Source organism: Pseudorca crassidens, chromosome 1 (assembly GCF_039906515.1).
Source record: "Pseudorca crassidens isolate mPseCra1 chromosome 1, mPseCra1.hap1, whole genome shotgun sequence".
NCBI lineage: Eukaryota > Metazoa > Chordata > Mammalia > Artiodactyla > Delphinidae > Pseudorca > Pseudorca crassidens.
Window position 1 is genome coordinate 101,547,054 of NC_090296.1, and position 19,399 is coordinate 101,566,452.

General features: G+C 37.6%; 1 protein-coding gene across 4 annotated transcripts in view; it reads right to left on the reverse strand.

Annotated features, from left to right (window-relative positions):
* The window catches only part of MYO5A (myosin VA), a 183,665-nt gene that overhangs the window by 89,953 nt on the left and 74,313 nt on the right, over positions 1-19,399 (reverse strand). For all 4 annotated transcript variants that reach the window (XM_067747313.1, XM_067747305.1, XM_067747294.1 and 1 more), the window contains exons 5-9: positions 17,964-18,120; positions 12,787-12,930; positions 10,410-10,491; positions 9,659-9,766; positions 7,384-7,490 (exon numbers count right to left, since the gene is read on the reverse strand). In XM_067747313.1, coding sequence (XP_067603414.1) covers positions 7,384-7,490; positions 9,659-9,766; positions 10,410-10,491; positions 12,787-12,930; positions 17,964-18,120 — 598 coding nt within the window. The remainder of the gene's footprint in view (positions 1-7,383; positions 7,491-9,658; positions 9,767-10,409; positions 10,492-12,786; positions 12,931-17,963; positions 18,121-19,399) is intronic.

Below are 19,399 nucleotides of genomic sequence, written 5' to 3' on the forward strand. Positions count from 1 at the left end.
ACTGAAATCATATCAAGCATCTTTTCTGGCCACAACGCTATGAGATTAGAAATCAATTACAGGGAAAAAAACATCAAAAACACAAACACGTGGAGGCTAAACAATACTTTACTAAATAACTAAGAGATCACTGAAGAAATCAAAGAGGAAATCAAAAACTACCTAGAGACAAATGACAATGAAAACATGACGATCCAAAACCTATGGAATGCAGCAAAAGCAGTTCTAAGAGGGGAGTTTATAGCAATACAATCCTACCTCAAGAAACAACAAACATCTCAAATAAACAATCTAACCTTACACCTAAAGGAACTAGAGAAAGAAGAACAAACAAAACCCAAAGTTATTAGAAGGAAAGAAATCATAAATATCAGAGCAGAAATAAATGAAATAGAAACAAAGAAAATAGCAAAGATCAATAAAACTAAAAACTGGTTCTTTGAGAAGATAAACCAAATCGATAAACCATTAGCCAGACTCATCAAGAAAAAGAGGGAGAGGACTCAAATCATTAAAATTAGAAATGAAAAAGGAGAAGTTACAACAGACACCACAGAGATACAAAGCATCCTAAGAGACTACTACAAGCAACTCTATGCCAATAAAATGGACAACCTAGAATAAACAGACAAATTCTGACAGAGTTATAACCTTCCAAGACTGAACCAGGAAGAAATAGAAAATATGAACAGACCAATCACAAGTAATAAAATGGAAACTGTGATTAAAAATCTTCCAACAAAGTCCAGGACCAGATGGCTTCACAGGTGTATTCTATCAAACATTTAGAGAAGAGCTAAAACTCATCCTTTTCAAACTCTTCCAAAAAATTGCAGAGGAAGGAACACTCCCAAACTCATTCTATGAGACCACCATCACCCTGATACCAAAAGCAGACAAAGATACTATTAAAAAAAAGGAAATTACAGACCAATATCACTGATGAATATAGATGCAAAAATCCTCAACAAAATACTAGCAAACAGAACCCAACAACACATTAAAAGGATCATACACCATGATCAAGTGGGATTTATCCCAGGGATTCAAGGACTCTTCAATGTACAGAATCAATCAATGTGATACACCATATTAACAAATTGAAAACTAAAAACATGATCATCTCAACAGATGCAGAAAAAGCTTTTGACAAAATTCAACACCCATTTATGATAAAAACTCTCCAGAAAGTAGGTATAGGGGGAACCTACCTCAACATAATAAAGGCCATATAGAACAAACACACAGCAAACATCATTCTCTATGGTGAAAAACTGAAACCATTTCCTCTCAGATCAGGAACAAGACAAGGATGTCCACTCTCACCACTATTATTCAACATAGCTTTGGAAGTCCTAGCCACAGCAATCAGAGAAGAGAAATAAATAAAAGGAATACAAATTGGAAAAGAAGAAGTAACACTGTCACTGATTGCAGATGACATGATACTATAGGTAGAGAAAAAGATGCCACCAGAAAACTACTATAGCTAATCAATGAATTTGGTAAAGTTGCAGGATACAAAATTAATGCACAGAAATCTCTTGCATTCCTATATACTAATGATGAAAAATCTGAAAGAGAAATTAAGGAAACACTCCCATTTTTAACAAAAAGAATAGAATACCTAGGAATAAACCTACCTAGGGAGGCAAAAGACCTGTATGCAGAAAATTATACGACACTGATGAAAGAAATTAAAGATGATACCAACAGATGGAGAGATATACCGTGTTCTTGGATTGGAAGAATCAACACTGTGAAAATGGCTCTACTACCCAAAGCAATCTACAGATTCAGTGTAATCCCCATCAAATTACCAATGGCATTTTTTTACAGAACTAGAACAAAAAATCTTAAAATTTGTATGGAGACACAAAAGACCCCGAATAGCCAAAGCAGTCTTGAGGGAAAAAAACAGAGCTGGAGGAATAAGTCTCCCAGACTTCAGACTATACTACAAAGCTACAGTAATCAAGATAATATAGTACTGGCACAAAAACAGAAATATAGATCAATGGAACAGGATAGAAAGCCCAGAGATAAACCCACGCATCTATGGTCAACTAATCTATGACAAAGGAGGCAAGGATATACAATGGAGAAAAGACAGCCTCTTCAATAAGTGGTGCTGGGAGAACTGGACAGCTACATGTAAAAGAATGATATTAGAACACTCCCTGACCCCATACACAAAAATAAACTCAAAATGGATTAGAGACCTAAATGTAAGACCTGACACTATAAACTCTTAGAGGAAAACATAGGAAGAACACTCTTTGACATAAATCACAGCAAGATCTTTTTTGGTCCACCTCCTAGAGTAATGGAAATAAAAACAAAAATAAACAAATGGGACCTAATGAAACTTAAAAGTTTTTGCACAGCAAAGGAAACTACAAACAAGACCAAAAGACAACCCTCAGAATGGAAGAAAATATTTGCAAACAAATCAACGGAGAAAGGATTAATCTCCAAAATATATAAAGAGCTCACACAGCTCAATATTAAAAAAATAAACAACCCAATCCAAAAGTGGGCAGAAGACCTAAACAGACATTTCTCCAAAGAAGACAAACAGATGGCCAAGAAGCACATGAAAAGCTGCTCAACATCACTAATTATTAGAGAAATGCAAATCAAATCTACAATGAGGTATCACCTCACACCAGTTAGAATGGGCATCATCAGAAAATCTACAAAAAACAAATGCTGGAGAGGGTGTTGAGAAAAGGGAACCCTCTTGTACTGTTGGTGGGAATGTAAATTGATACAGCTACAATGGAGAACAGTATGGAGGTTCCTTAAAAAACTAAAAATAGAATGACCCAGCAATCCCACTACTGGGCATACACCCTGAGAAAACCATAATTCAAAAAGACACATGTACCCCAATGTTCATTGCAGCACTATTTACAATAGCCAGGACATGGAAGCAACCTAAATGCCCATCGACAGATGAATGGATGAAGAAGATGTGGTACATATATACAATGGAATATTACTCAGCCATAAAAAAGAACGAAATTGGGTCATTTGTAGAGACGTGGATGGATCTAGAGACTGTCATACAGAGTGAAGTAAGTCAGAAAGAGAAAAACAAATGTCATATATTAACGCATATATGTGGAACCTAGATAAATGGTACAGATGAACCAGTATGCAAGGCAGAAATTGAGACACAGATGCAGAGAACAAATGTATGGACACCAAGCGGGCAAAGTGGCAGGTGTGTGTGTGTGTGTGTGTGTGTGATGAATTGGGAGATTGGGATTGACATGTATACACTGATATGTATAAAATGGATGACTAATAAGAACCTGCTGTATAAATAAATAAATAAAATTCAAAATAAAAATACATAGTGACTCTACCTCCAGTATTGCTTTTGGCCTCAAAGTCTTTTTTATCCAGTATTAATACAGGTCTGCCAGTTTTTTTCTAGCTATTATGGTGTGTGTTTTCTAAACCTTTTACTTTCGAACTATCTGTACCTTTATGTTTTAGGAATGCGTCTTTCAAAAGTACATACCTGAATTCTAAAACCAGTCTGACAATCCATATTAGCTGAAACATTGGTTCATTTGTAATTATTTCTACCTTCTTTTGTGCCTTTACTTGTCCCACCTTTTCCAAAATTTTCTCTACCTCTCTTGCTATGTTTGGATTATTTTTTCAAGTTAATTTTTCTCTCTACTAGTTCGAAAGGTTTACCTTCTGTTTCTATTTTTATGATAGAAGCATTAAGTTACATTTGTTAACTTAGTGTACTTAACTAACACAAACTCCAAACACTCCATCCTAATCTATAAGCTTTGTTATCCAGTACTTTAGTTCCATCTTTTTGGGGGGAAGGAGGGGCTGGTGATTCACTTTATTTTTTTTAAACTTTTTATTTTGAACTAATTTCAGACTAACAGAAAAGTTGCAAGAAGAGTACTAAGAATTCCCTTCACCCAGATTCCCTAAATGTTAATATTTTACCGAGTTTGCCTGCATCATTCTCTTTCTCACTCTTTCACGTACATATACATACATGTTATTTTTTCAGAACCTTTTGAGAGCATGTTACAAACATGATGCCCTTTTGGTTCTAAATATTTCACTGTTCATTTCCTAAAATCCAAAGACATTATCTTATAAAACTATAGTATAGTGAGTAAAATCAGGAAATTAGCAATGATACAACCCTATTACCTAGCCTGCAGATCTAATTCAAATTTTGCTGATTGACCTAATAATGTCCTGTGAGGGCGGGCTTGGGGGGGGGGCACATTTCTGTGGTCCAGGATCCAATCTAGGTTTATACATTGAATTTAGTCATCTTGTTTCATTAATCACCTTTAATTTGAATAGCTCTTCACTCTTTTTTTTTGTCTTTTGAGAACTTGACATTTTAGAAGAATAGTATGTCTCTCAGTTTGGGTCTGTATTATGTTGCCTCGGATTTGGGCCATGCCTTTTTGGCCAGAATGCTAGAGAAGTGATGTGGCACCCTCCTCAGGGTGCTGCATCAGAACTCATGTGATGCTGACTGGTTGCTTGGTTAAGGGAGTATCTGCCAGGTTTCTCCACTACCTTTCCCTCTGTACTGAATAAGTATTTTGTGGCCCAATACACTAGTCATTATTATTATTCTTTTAATTAATCGAATTTTATCTACATTTGCCCATACTTTACTAGTTTATTTATTTTTAAAAACATTTTATTTATTTATGGCTGCATTGGGTCTTCGCTGCTATGTGTGGGCCCTCTCCAGTTGTGGCGAGCCGAGGCCACTCCCTACCACAGTGCGTGGGCCTCTCATTGTGGTGGCCTCTCCCGTTGCAAAGCATGGGCTCTAGGTGCACGGGCTTCAGTAGTTGTGGCTCATGGGCCTAGCTGCTCCGTGGCATGTGGGATCTTCCCGGACCAGGGCTCAAACCTGTGTCCCCTGCATTGGCAGGCAGATTCCCAACCACTGCGCCACCAGGGAAGCCCTTTACTAGTTTATTGATTCACCATTTCTTCTGGAATTTTAGATCTTGTATCTGGATCCCTTTCCTTCTGCCTAAACTATGTCTTTTAATATTTCCTTTAGTGAGGGCCTATTGGTGACAAATTCTCACAAGTTTCTATTTGTCTGAAAACACCTCTGTTTTTTTCCTCATTGTAGAAAGGTATCTTTACTGGATATACAGTTCTAAGTTAGTAGTTATTTACTCTAGAACACTGATGATAGTCCCCTGTTTTCTGGCTCCTATTACTGCAGTTGGGAAGTGAGCTATCAGTTTAATTGCTACTTCAAGAGTAGTATGTCTTATTTCTCTCCTGTTTTAAGATTTTTCTCTTCGCCTGTGGTAGCATTACGGTGTGCCTAGGTGTGGATTTCTTTTTATTTATCCTAACTGGGATTTTTTGGCCTTTCCAAATCTGTGGTGTAGTGTCATTTTCACAAGTTCTGAAATTTGTTAGTAATTACCTCTTCAAACGTTATGTCTGCCTCATTCTCTTCTTTCTCTCCCTTAGGAATTCTCATTATATTAAAATTAGATTTTATTACTCCATCCTTCACCTCTTTTAACTATTGTTAAGGGTTCCAGCTTGGGGCCCATGTTGCATTTTGCACCATTTCTTCACTTCTGTCTTCCAGCTCATTACTTCCCTACTCAGTTGTGTCAAATATGCTGTTAATTTCTTTCAGCATTATTAGTAGGTTTGACGCTGCTCTCTGTTGTTTCACCTAGCTCTATTTTGTTTTATCATGGGATTTGAGATTTTTGACTGTGAGCCAATATTTCTTGTAACTTTTCTTCTGGGACTCTGTTGAGTCCTGGATTGAAGGTGGATTTGCATTTGCTTCTGTCAGGCATCCAGGGCACTACCAATCCAGGCCCAATTTAAACTAAGTTTTGTGTATGTGGCTTTTGAGGACCATCCAGGAACTATGAAATCAGACTGGGAAGTATGTGTGAGGGTCAGTTTATTGTTATAAATTTTTAGGGAACTATGTTTTCCCCCTCCACTTAGCTTTGAGACTTGCTTTTTCTTTGTACTCTTGGAGAGTGTGGTGAGCAAATTCCTCATTTAGGGTCTCAGCTTTAGCCAGAAGTTTTCCTTCCTGTTCCCCTGTTTATACGAGTCCTAGGCTTTGGTTTTTTTTTTTGTTTTCTGCACCCCATTTGGTTATGAAAACCGAAGCTCAACGTCACTGGGTTCAGCAAACGCCCTCCAAGTGAGTCTTAGTTTCAGAGTTCTGCTTCATTCTCTGAGTTCCTGTTTTCACTCAGTTTATGGCTCTGAGAAGTTCTTATGTATTTATCAAAAATATTTTAAAATATAATTTATCCAGCATGAAGCTCAATCAGAGCAACCAGTCCAAAACTGCTAGAAAAGAAAGTCTCTTTCATTTTACAGATGAGCAAACTGAAGTTCAGAAAAGCTAAGCATCCCAAAACATAGAGAGTAAATAGTAAAGTTGGGATTGAACCCAGGCAGAGACACTGAAACACGTATTTCAAAACTAAAGTCTAATTTACCCAAATTTAAGTCACATGAATTAATCTACGTGTAGATTTGCAAATATCAACTTGGGTGTCCTAAGAGTGAAACATAAATCTCAAAATTGTTTCCTATTATACTCCTTGAGGAAGCAGGATGGAAAAAGAATTATATTAAAACTGCCTCCATTTTAATAAAGTTAAAAATACCTAATAAATATATACTGTATATGTACGTGTGTGTAAGTGTGAGTGTGTGTATGTGTGTGATCTTTGATGCTGGTGATCAGAAAATACCACAAATCACAAATGCCCAATGAGAACAATCTGAGACTGTCAGGTTTTGTTACAGTTTAAACAAATGAACTGAATTTTAATTCTCAGTGTGTAGTTATCACTATGTGCGGAAGAATATATAAATCACAGTGAAGACGCCCTATCTCCCCAGCCTTCTAATTCTTCTTCCCAGGAGTAACCACTTTTAACAGTTTCTTCAGTAACTTTTAAACCATATTACATTTCCACAGCTGAGGAGACAAATGAACCTACCAATTCTGCTATGTGAGCCATGGGCCAAATGAGCCCTTCTCTCTAGTCTCACCAATCCAACTTTTACATCTAATATTTCCCACTGCTGTTTATATGGCTCAGACATATATCCAAGTTCTCTCCTCCCCTCCCTCCGCGCCCCCCACCCCAATCACTGTGCACCAGAGATCTGAATCCACTTTTCTTTGTTTACAATTCAAGATTCTACTCTGCATAGTGTATCTGTCTAATAATTACCTCTGATAGTTACTAATGTTAGTTAATAGAGAGACTTCAAACACATTGTTTCCATAAAGAATCAACAAAACTAAAATATAAATCAACTGTCATCACAGGATGCTTGCTCTGAACTTACAGGGATTGTGCAGCTGTCTGAATCTCGAGACATAAATCCAACATTGCCTAAGTGAAGGATGCCAGCAAGTATTCGGAAAATTCCCATCTGATAAGATTCACTAATTCCTGAAACAGCAGAGTAAATGAACAAGTGATCAATTTCAGAACAGGAACTAAACAATTATAGCACACAATTTTAAGCCCATCTTTAACCCTTGAATAATGCCAGATGTTGTACACATTATAATGTGTCATAGTTAACAACACTTTCATCTTTGTTGACATTAACACATAATGCGCTTTAGCATTATGGTTGAGAGCATGGGCTGTGGAATGAGACAGACCTCAGCTTGAGGCCTGGCTCTGCTCCTGACCTGCCATCTCACATTGGCAGGTAACTTCACCCTTCTATCCTTCTGTTTTCTCATTTGAGATACAGGGACAATAGGGACTATCTCAAAGGGAGTGTGTAAACATTAAATAAGAAAATGCACATAGTAAACTTAACACACTATGTGACACATGGTAGGTGCTAAATAAACTATCACCATCATTGTCACACACTGAATTTAAGTATCTCATTAACATTATTACCTTTTCTATTTATCTTTACTCCAAATGCAAGTTGTAGCCCAATAAGGCTGTTTTAAGTCAGATTATTTAATTACTTCTTCTAACTACAGACCAACTGTAAGTCAAGGAGACCCCAAGATTAGAAGTGCTCAGGCTGGTGTTGCACCCCAGCCTGATGAGCGCGTATCTAAACACAGCATTAGAGCAGGACCTGAAGGATCAGGCAGGATGAGAAAGCCGGACAGCCCTTGGTATTTTACCAGCTTGGGCTTCATTTTTCAGTAAGGTAAGGTTTTTCCAGAATATTACATATAAATTATATTCGAGTAAAAATAGTAAAATGATTTCCAAATATGTAACTATATACAGAGTAACTGACAGTTCATCTTACAAGGAATGTTTCTGCCATCTCCTGAATTATGGCTTTTTCAAATTTGCAATTTTCTATTTACAAACAGAGTTAGCCCCGGAAGTAAAGCAGTGTTTCTCAAACTATAATACGCATATGAATCACCAATGGATCTGGTTAAAATGCAGAGTCTGGTTTAGTAGGTCTGAGACAGGGTCTGAGATTCTAAATTTCTGCAAGCTCCATAGTGGTCCTGGACCATACTCTGATTAGCAATGCTTTTAAATTAAATTAACTCACCTCAGGTTACTCCTCAAAGTACCAATATATGACTTTAGAATTATTCATATTCTGAAGCTTTTAAATAAATAATTCAACACTAAAAGTTATATAAGTACATTTCTAAAGGTCAATTTATTTATATATAGATCCAATATTTTTTTTAATCCAGAAACAAGACAGTGACATGAGCTATTTCAGAAACAGAATAAACTACATGTAATACAGTATTTTGTCACCAAGCCAGCTCAACCACATTTCCAGGCCACAAAAGACACCCAAATCGAAAAAACAAACACAAAAAAATCCTATAAAACATGAGTTTCTGTATAGAAACCCACTTCATTTGGCTCTAGCTTTCAGATTTTGTAAAAATTTAAGTAAACAGTCCCACATCCCCTGATGCCCTCAATGTATGTTTTTTTAATAAATTTATTTTATTTATTTTATTTTTGGCTGCACTGGGTCTTTGTTGCTGCGCATGGGCTTTCTCTAGTTGTGGCGAGCGGGGGCTACTCTTCGTTGCGGTGTGCGGGCTTCTCATTATGGTGGCTTCTCTTGTTGCGGAGCACGGGCTCTACGTGTGTGGGCTTCAGTAGTTGCAGCACGCGGGCTCAGTAGTTGTGGCGCATGGGCTTAGTTGCTCCGTGGCATGTGGGATCTTTCCAGCCCAAGGCTCGAACCTGTGTCCCCAGCATTGACAGGCGGATTCTTAACCACTGCGCCACCAGGGAAGCCCCCGAATGTATGTTTTAAATAGCTTTACTGAGGAATAATTTGCATACCATAAAATTTATCCATTTTAAATATGCAATTCAATGGTTTTTAGTAAATTTACAGAGTTGTGCAACCATCACCATAACCTAATTTCAGTACAGTCCCCATCACCTCCAAAAGAACACTTTACTTATTTGCTGTCCAACTGTGTTTTATAAAGAATCTAAAAATAAATTAAAAACAAAACACCAAAAATGAATGTTAAATTTCTCAACAATTCTCACTACTTAATATGAAGCTAAGCCAATATTCCAATCAAAGGTTGCTCGAGTCAAAAAGCTATTGCTTCTAAAAATTCAAGAATAAAATTACATACCTAGCAAAGTGCAGGCCTGCCTGGTTTGTGCCATCTCCTTGGCATCATCTACTCCTTCAATCACAGGACTGCCACCTTGCTTCGTGTAATGAAAGTTATTTGCGTCTCCTGCAATTAAGGAAAATTTTTTGAAAGATGTGCAGTCCATGAAAAGGCCTTGACTTCTACCCTTATGTCCACTCTGAATTAGAGGCAGTGATAGCACAATTAAGTGTATAGAGTCTGAAATTCGACTTCCTGTGTTTTTAGTTATATTTTAATACAAGACTCAAAATTAAATAATGGAGTGAAATGTTTGTAGAATTTGTGAAATGAATAGTCCTTTCCTAAAGGTTTTATTCCAATCTACAGGCTAGGATAATTTCTTCAAACACTTTACTCCCTTCTTCATAGAGTTCCACCTATGGAACCTCATAGATTTCCACCACGTAAACTCCTTTACATTTTTTTTCCTTTTAATCAAGGCAAAATTCAAACATATACAAAAGTACAGAAACTAGTATAATGAGCCCTTGTGTACTCATCACTCATCTTAAACAAGTATCAACTCAAGGCCAATCTTGTTCCATTTATACAGCCACTCACCACTTCCTCATCCCATGAGTTATCTTGAAGCCAACTGTAGGCCTCTTATCATTTCATCCATAAATATTTCAGTATGAGATAATTTCCTTTTTAAGAAGTAAATTTGTGAACCCAGAAATTAACATAAGACAATACCAGGACAATAAATCTAGTGCCATATTCATACCTAATCGCAGCATTTTAAATTCAGGTAACTTTGCTGAGGCACAAAGCTGATAGAAGATATGATAGTTTCTCTCCTCTTCTGCCTTTGAAAAAAGAAGAGTTTTCAATTACAGCATTTTAATCTAAAACCCAGAAAATTCAATCATAAAAATAAAAATTTAATTATCTCATTTGATGAAATAAACTGTCCTCTCCCAAATTTCCTAATACATATCTATGATTATTAAACCTTGTGATTTATTAGCTATGTGCATCTGTGTGAGTGTGTATCTGTTGGTCACATTCAAAATAATATACCTGATAGTAATGCTTTTTGAACTAGTGAACAGCTTGCTGCTCTATGGCGCTGTCATAAGAGATCAGTGCCTCTGGGGGAAGCTAAAACCTTTTTATTTTTTTCCCTGCAACACTCAATATTTTCTCACAGTATTTTCTTAGATTCATGGTCTTCCTAAGACTTTTGACTAGAAAAAAAAAAATCCTATTTTTGCCATATCTACTGTAGCTGTTTGTAAGAAATCCACAAATGCACTACATCATCCATATCATTTCAGTTTATATATTTAAAAATAAATTAAAAATTTTTTAAATAGAAAATAAATCATGTACAATGCTAAGATCATTTCTTACTATTTTCTGACAGTCTTTTTCCACATATATACTTTAAAAATACAGTTTGTAATCATATTGTTTATACAATATTATTATACTCTATTGTCATATCCTTGAATTCTGCAGTGTATTCAGTTAACTGAAGAATAGAGCAAGTAAGGCCAAGGTCAGGCTTGATGCCCAACAGGGGCTGGTGTCTGGTAAAGAAAACTTAGTTTTCTGTGTTTAGTGCACAGAATACACTAAACAAATTAACAATATACCAATGACCACAAGCATGAATAGGCAAGAGGTCAGGGGTTTCAGTACACAGACAACTAGAAAATCAGGGGGATCTGCAGAAGTGCTTTGGTCATCTTTGTACACGAAGGACAATATCAAGTATGCGCTTTCTGACTGTTTGACTCACTTTGATATAACCAAACACCCACAATATTATATAGCCCTGTGGGTTGGGGAACAGCTAGAATTGCTTCAATGTTTCTAGGCAAGACAATAAGGATTAGGCCTTAACATTCTATCTTAAGCACTACTAGCCTCTGGTCACCATACTCATTTTCCCTTTAATCGTCTACCTATCAATCAAATCTGTACTATTTAGACTCAATCTTCTCTTAGATCTACATATATTTCCCCCACTGTTTCCTCTGGCTACTAAACATTTTTTTTTGGACCTATTCAAGTGTACATGGGAGCACAGTAACACAGCTCTGCATGTATCTAGATATTAGAACAATGGAGGAGGGTGACTATTCCTTCGCTATACAAATCAGGTATTACATTTAGGTAGCCACAAATCAGCCACACCCCCAAAGTCAAAGCCAGGGTAGCTCTAGGCTGCCCAAACTCATGACTCTCAGTATGTCCCAGACAGTTTCAAAGCCTTAAGACACTTGTGCAATGGAAATTGTAGACTCTGCTACATGGCGGTGCCAGGGCTATTTGAACCTCAATATGGTGAGCATCTAGTTAAGGGACTACAGGAACCCCATCTCAGCATGCAGTGGGTCACCAGGAGTCCTATATGGGGAGTTTTCCAATGATAAGTCCACATTCCGAGTATACCTATAAACATGTAAATGCACACCTGCCAGTGCTGTAATGTGTAGTACTTCCCATTTACAAATAAAAAAGGAGTAAGTTCCCTGGTGAGGATTCTGGGCTTTCACTGCCGTGGCCTGGGTTTAGTCCTCGTTGGGGAACTGAGATCCCCGCCCCCCAAAAAGGAGTAAGTGCATATGTGCAAATTCAAGTCTGGCACTGATCCATACACTTGAGTGTGTTCTCTGACAGTAGTTCACAACTGAGTTGTGAAGCTCTTTTAACCCTCATTATTCTATCTAAACAGTATCACATTCTGAGAGAAGAAGGAAGGAAGAAGGACAAGGATAATTATTTTTTTCTTGAACTGAGTTTAAACTGTAACTCACTGAAGCATAGACCAATGTCTTCCCTATCAACTGGGAAATGTGACAGACGAGACTAAACTGATAGCGCCTCTTCTTAACTAAGCTTTTCCTACAAGCATTTGGAGGAAACAGTCAAAACCATTAAACCTAAATCAGTGCCCAGTCCCAAAGACTATTAGTCTAAGGGGTACCCTCTGATAGGCACTGTTTTACATGTTCCAGTCCAAGTGTGGTTTGCAGTAATATTGCAGTAATATTGTCATAACATGCTCAAGAACATCTGGGAATAAAATGCACACCAACAAACACGAGCTCTGGAATTTTATGGCAATCTATATGTATACCTGCCCGGCTTACCTGGAACACCACTCTGGATTTCTCTAAAAGGTAAGTTCTCATATTGGCACCAATGATTCGATGTCTCTTATCAAAACCAATCTCAATGTACTTCCCAAAACGGCTGCTATTATCATTCCTGGTTGTCTTAGCATTTCCGATTGACTAAGAGACAAAGGGAAAACAATAAGGTTTTAGAAGTGCAATTCATGCCCTGACATTTACAGATTTGTTCAGGGAGAGAAAGAACACAACCCTTTAAAATTGATTCTTTTAAAAACAGAACCAGTTTTGCCCCTGCAGGCACAACTGTATGCTTTGCTCACTGCACAACCACACAGGTATACACTAATAGTCCGTATCGGCCTTGTTATTCTCGCACAAATTATTTTCAGAAATAGCAGACTCGAGCCCAGTGCCTGGGAGGTCTTCATCCACCATTTGTGGTATGGAACATACTCATTCATGTCAACAAAGGAAAAGAATGGATGGGACCATGTGCCTAGGCACATGCCCTCTTAGTTAAATAACAGGGTTTGGTTTCTTGAAAAACTTAGTCTGTTTTATGTAAATAAGCTGGTTAAGACAAATTAATATTTTCCTGGAAATATTGCTTTGGTGTTCAGGGTCTCTTTAGCCAGTAGGCCCAGCTGGACTGCTTATTAGTGGAGTGTTAGTAATTACCCACTTAATTCAAAGCCATTTTCAGAAACCAGAGACAGTAAAATTTGGCTTTGGATTTTGATAGTTGTATCTAACTTGCAAGACATCTGCTAAAGAATGCAGAGAATGTAACTTTCTGCTAAATTTTTCATATAATCCTAAAAATTTAAATTGAATATGCACTGCTTTCTGATTTAGGTAACATGCATCTATAAATTTTTCTTTCAAAGCAAAGCAAAAAACATGCTGTAGTTAGAAAAGCAAGTGTTAACATACTGCATAAATTAAATGCTTAATAAGATAATTTCATACAATTAGTATCTTTCACTGCGCAAAGCCTGTGACTATTAGGATCAGTATATTGAAACCACAGCAGAGAGAAAGATATGAAAATGCTCTGGAGCATTAAGAAAGCAATACAAAAAAAAAAAAAAAAAGCAATACAAACACAAGTGATGAAAACAGTAGTAACAGAGCCATAAAAGTCAACACATTAGATTCTCTGATCAATCAAAGAAAACGTATTTTCACTCTCTGAAATATAAGACATGTATTACCCTATTCTGTTTTGGCAATCAGAACACTGCTAACTTTCAGATTAACATTATAGATTGAAAGAATAGTTGGAAGCTATTTTCCCAGCAAAACTTGATATTACAAAAAGCACAACAAAAAGTCTCCATATATTCCCATTATTTTTATTTTGTTTAGAAAATAAACGTGAAATTTTCTTTCAGCACAACATATTCTGTCAAAGAGCAGATGAAGGGTTACATGTAGTAGCAGTGGCAGCAGCAGTAATAATTACTGAGTGTTTACCAGGCACTGTCCTAAGCACTTTCCCCCAGCAACTAAGCAAGTTAGGGGAGGGTGGTCCACAGCTTCTCCTCCCTCCCAGACTCTTATCCCAACCTCCATATGTCATCCCCCTGCCCCAATCTACTTACAGTGGGGATCAGAGTGGCCAACCTGCCAAGATAATACTAGACTCTGTGAGAAGAAGAAGTGAGTAGGCCAGAGTTGAAACAGACCCTTTTGTCTTTGAGTACAAGGTATATAAACATATAGCAAAGAATGGTAGAAGGAGTAAATGAAATAGAAGTCTGAAGATCTGGGTATCACACCAGGGCCTACCACTAACTTGCCATCATTTAATCCTCTAAGGAGCATTAGTGAACCCAGGCGTAAACTGACTGGAATAGATGAGCTCTAGGGTCCCTTTCAAAAATAAAACTCTATGATTCTAAGCCTTTAACCCAATATGGAAAGAAGGTTCTGTATATAAATGATGTTTATTCATTTATTTTGTTCATTCCCCCAATTGCGCCCTCTGCCTTATAAGTACTATATTTATAACAGCCTCCCTAATGCTATTTGCATTTCAATCAGCAAGAAACTGTTAAAGGAAAGAAGTTTTGTGGTCTTGATTTTACTACTGATTTCAGAGAAATGGTGAGTGAATTATTCTTCTTTACTAAATGGAGATGAAAATCTTCAACTACAGTTATTCAAGAGGAAGTAGAACTATTAAGACCCAGTGTGGGGCCTTCCCTGGTGGTGCAGAGGTTAAGAATCCGCCTGCCAATGCAGGGGACATGGGTTTGATCCCTGGTCTGGGAAGATCCCACGTGCCGCGGAGCAACTAAGCCCGTGCGCCACAACTACTGAGCCTGCGCTCTAGAGCCCGCGAGCCAAAACTACTGAGCCCACGAGCCACAACTACTGAAGCCCCTGTGCCTAGAACCCGTGCCCTGCAACGAGAGAAGCCAACGCAATGAGAAGCCCGTGCACCGCAACGAAGAGTAGCCCCCACTCACTGCAGCTAGAGAAAGCCCGCGCACAGCAACAAAGACCCAACGCAGCCAAAAATAAATTAATTAATTAAAATTAAAAAAAAAAAAAGACCCAGTGTGCCCCCAACATCTTCCCTGTCCCCATCTTAGGATGAAAATTTCTAGGAAAAAAGGATGAAAAGGAAAATGTCATAAAATTGAGTAAAAGAGAATCATTTATTTCACTGTACATTATTCGTATTTTGCAAAAGGAGCCTATGACGAGGATGAGGAGCTTGCTTTCTAAAGGATAATGTGCAAATCCCATAAGCCACTGGGCTGTGATGTTCAAGGTGTGGGATGCTCATGATCACTGGAGACCCAGACATTCCTTTCTTGACATCACAGTAAAGGGCTCTGATATAGAGATATAATCTTTTTTTTTTTTTACATCTTTATTGGAGTATAATTGCTTTACAATGGTGTGCTAGTTTCTGCTTTATATCAAAGTGAATCTGTTATACATATACATATGTTCCCATATCTCTTCCCTCTTGCGTCTCCCTCCCTCCCACCCTCCCTATCCCACCCCTCTAGGTGGTCACAAAGCACCGAGCTGATCTCCCTGTGCTATGCGGCTGCTTCCCACTAGCTATCTACCTTACGTTTGGTAGTGTATATATGTCCATGCCTCCAGAGACATAATCTTGAGGCAGGTTTAAAAGCTACAAATTTTCTAGGCCACATATTCAATATTTTACCTATATTTTCTTCCTGTAACTGGAAACCCTTTTTCACCATTCTTCAGCCCTACATTCCATTTTAATCTTTCAAGTTGGGATGCCCTCATTTGTAGCTGTTGAAAATTAGTTCTCTCTTTAACAAACTTTCTAAATCCAAATTCCTGCAGAGAAACTAAGTAATATAGCGTGAAGTAGCTAAGTATAACTACTGTCTTTAAAAAATTTTTTTTTCTTAAATTTTTTTAAAAAGTATAACTGCTGTCTTTATCTTTTTTTGTTCATCCTAGCAAACAGGGTAAATTCCTTATAACTGCATATTAAAAAGTAGTATCTGTAGTCATTCCAAATTTTTAATATCACTCCTACTAACACAACTCAAATCTGCGTTGTAGAAAAAACAGTATAGCTAGTTTTTGAACGAGACTATAGCAAGGTCATAAAATAGTTCATTCAACTTGACGTATTCCAGAGTTATGTTATTATATGGTCTAGGCCTAGGAGAAATGGGATTTCCTGATGCGTTCATAATCAAGACTCTGGGATCTTCTAACATTAGGGACTAAGAATGGCCTAAACTACTGCCAAATACCAAGAATTTGTTGCTATGATCAAAAACAGTCAAAATAATCGTAGAAAGCCAAGCCCTGTTGTTTTCTGAACCGAAATCAGAAACTGGCTATACAGATTATATTTTCGCAATATTAACACAAGTGGGATTCACCTCTATATCTGTAGCTTAAATTCTTTCAAAATCTTAATATTTGCTTAAAATCTTTACTACTCTCTTTTGGCATAAGCATCTGTTTTCTCCTGTCTGTGTTATTTCAGAAAACATTTCCAGTTCTCTTTCCATAGGTCACCCAGCCCAGGAGGCTCTTAACTACCCCAGCATCTCTTATTTTCTTAATCCCAAGAACAGAAGTCATGCTGCACTAGAGGGCAGCCCTGTGGGCAAGGGGTCACAGCATACTATTCTGAAGTGTCACACACAGCACTGCACACCAGGCACAATTACCTCTGGACTGATCAGTGCGAAAACCACTTGCACAACAGGTGCACCAAGCCAGTCCTAAACGCCATCTGTGTTTGGGTGACATGTAAGGCTTGACAAAGGAAAAAAACAGGAATAAAGAATGCTGACTTGGGTTTTTATTAAGAAAGGTTTGTTTCTGCATGTCCAAAGTAATTTCTCTCCATTTATTGAGACTTATTTTCTCCATTTAATGGCAATACTTACAAAAATGTAACTTGCCTAAAATCATACTAATACAGAAATAATTCTCTAATTACAAATCCTAAAATACTCAAATTCTCACACAAAAGGTCTGTTTTCTTTGGCATGAGCATGTCTACTTTGTATACATAGTCCACTTTTGAAAGGATATCCTTTCATAGATCTTCCTTTTCCAAGAATTTATATTATTGAATTTCTTTTTCTAAACTAAAGCTGTGTGATATGCTTGACAGAAACAAGCAGAAAATGCTTTCAAGACTATGATTTAAGTTTATAGTTCATATCTGGAAAAATGTAAAAACTTATAGCTAAACAGGTTGGACTAAGTACAGAAAATGAAATGCGGGCAGAGGAATAATGAAACTCATTCATGCTTGAGCATAGTGAATCCTGTATTTTAGAAAGAGCTTAAATAAGCTCAGGATTGTGGGAAAAGGAGTAATTTATACTTCCAGGATAAGGAGCAATAGATACAAGTCAATTAACTGAGAGAAAAGAAACTTTAGGAAATGAAGTGCCATTGCCAGCTACTTGGAGGCAGCGATCCAATGGTAGGTTCAAAATGCAGGTTTATGGAATAAAGTAGCTTCCTCTATAGTAGACTGTACTCAAAATGTCTACCTTACTGAATTTTTACTTTTCCTAGATCTCTCACTAACATCCAGAAAAGTATTTTCCTACTATTACCGGTTGAGAGATCCTAGACTTTCTGACATGTGCTGTATCAATCAATTTTTTGAGCCTGTTTCTTAATGAGAGAATATAGTAAGAACGCCATGGCCTTACCTCCATGATGGGGTTGGATGCCAACACCTTTTCCTCAACATTGGCTTCACTGGCGGAACCACTTACAGTTGCAAAGTATCGCATGGCATACTTAGCTGAAACTGTTTTTCCTGCCCCAGACTCTCCACTTACGATGATGGACTGATTTCGTTCATCTCTGTAAAACAAAGAAGAGTAACTGACAGTGCTGCTCACTTTTGAATGTGATTAACATGATTTTCTCTGTATTCTCATCAATGAGCCATGGAGAGTTCCTGCTCGTTCACACATGCAAAAATGTGGGAAGGAACCTAAGAATGACATTTCCTAATAAAAACAACTACTTATAAATTAACAATGAACAGAGAGGGAGAAGAAATATCAGGCATTAAATTAGCGAGCATCACATCTAAGGATGAATCTGTAATAGTCTCTGAATTTTTTGTGTGTACATATCTGAAACACACTTTATTCCTAGAGAATTATTTTCGTCTATTAGAGTACTGTTGTCAACCACCTTTAGAAGAGACAGGAGTTACAGCAAACAAATTTAGAAGAAAATACTACTTAATTGGAAAAAAAATTATCTACTAGCTAACTGTCCGTAGTGTCTCCCACAAACTCCAGCTCTTACTAAAGTACCCTCATTACCAGAGAAGAAATGGTTCATTTGTTGGCTGATTCATTCAAATATGTTAGAACTCAAAGACTACCAACTGGACTTCCCTGGTGGCGCAGTGGTTAAGAATCCACCTGCCAATGCAGGGAGCACGGGTTCAAGCCCTGGTCCGGGAAGATCCCACATGCCACGGAGCAGCGAAGCCCATGCACCACAACTACTGAAGCCCAAGTGCCTAGAGCCCGTGCTTTGCAACAAAAGAAGCCACTGCAATGAGAAGCCCGCGCATCAAAGAGTAGCCCCGCTCGCTGCAACTAGAGAAAGCCTGCATGCAGCAATGAAGACCCAATGCAGCTAAACAAATTAATTAATTAATTAAAAAAACAAAGACTATCTACTATTACATCTTTAATTCATTCATACAATGACTCAAAACTCTAGGTGAAGAACTTGCTCATAAGACTATCATTTCCTTGAGGATAAGGACCTATGTTACCGTATCGTTAATATCCAGCAACTAGTCCAGAGTCTGACACATCACAAGTGCTCAGTAAATGTGTATTGATTATAAGTAAATAAAACTTTAATAACCAACCTAGCCTAGGAATAAATCTGCTTTGGCTACGATTTCGACTGCGAAAGAAGCAGGAAACTTCCACTTCCTGAGATGAAACCAGCAGTCAGCTTCAATCCATCAAATTAACTGAACAAGTACATAAAGGTAGTAACTTTTTTTTTTTTTTTTGTGGTATGCGGGCCCCTTTCACTGTTGTGGCCTCTCGCGTTGCACACGCTCCGTTCGCACAGGCTCAGCGGCCATGGCTCACGGGCCCAGCCG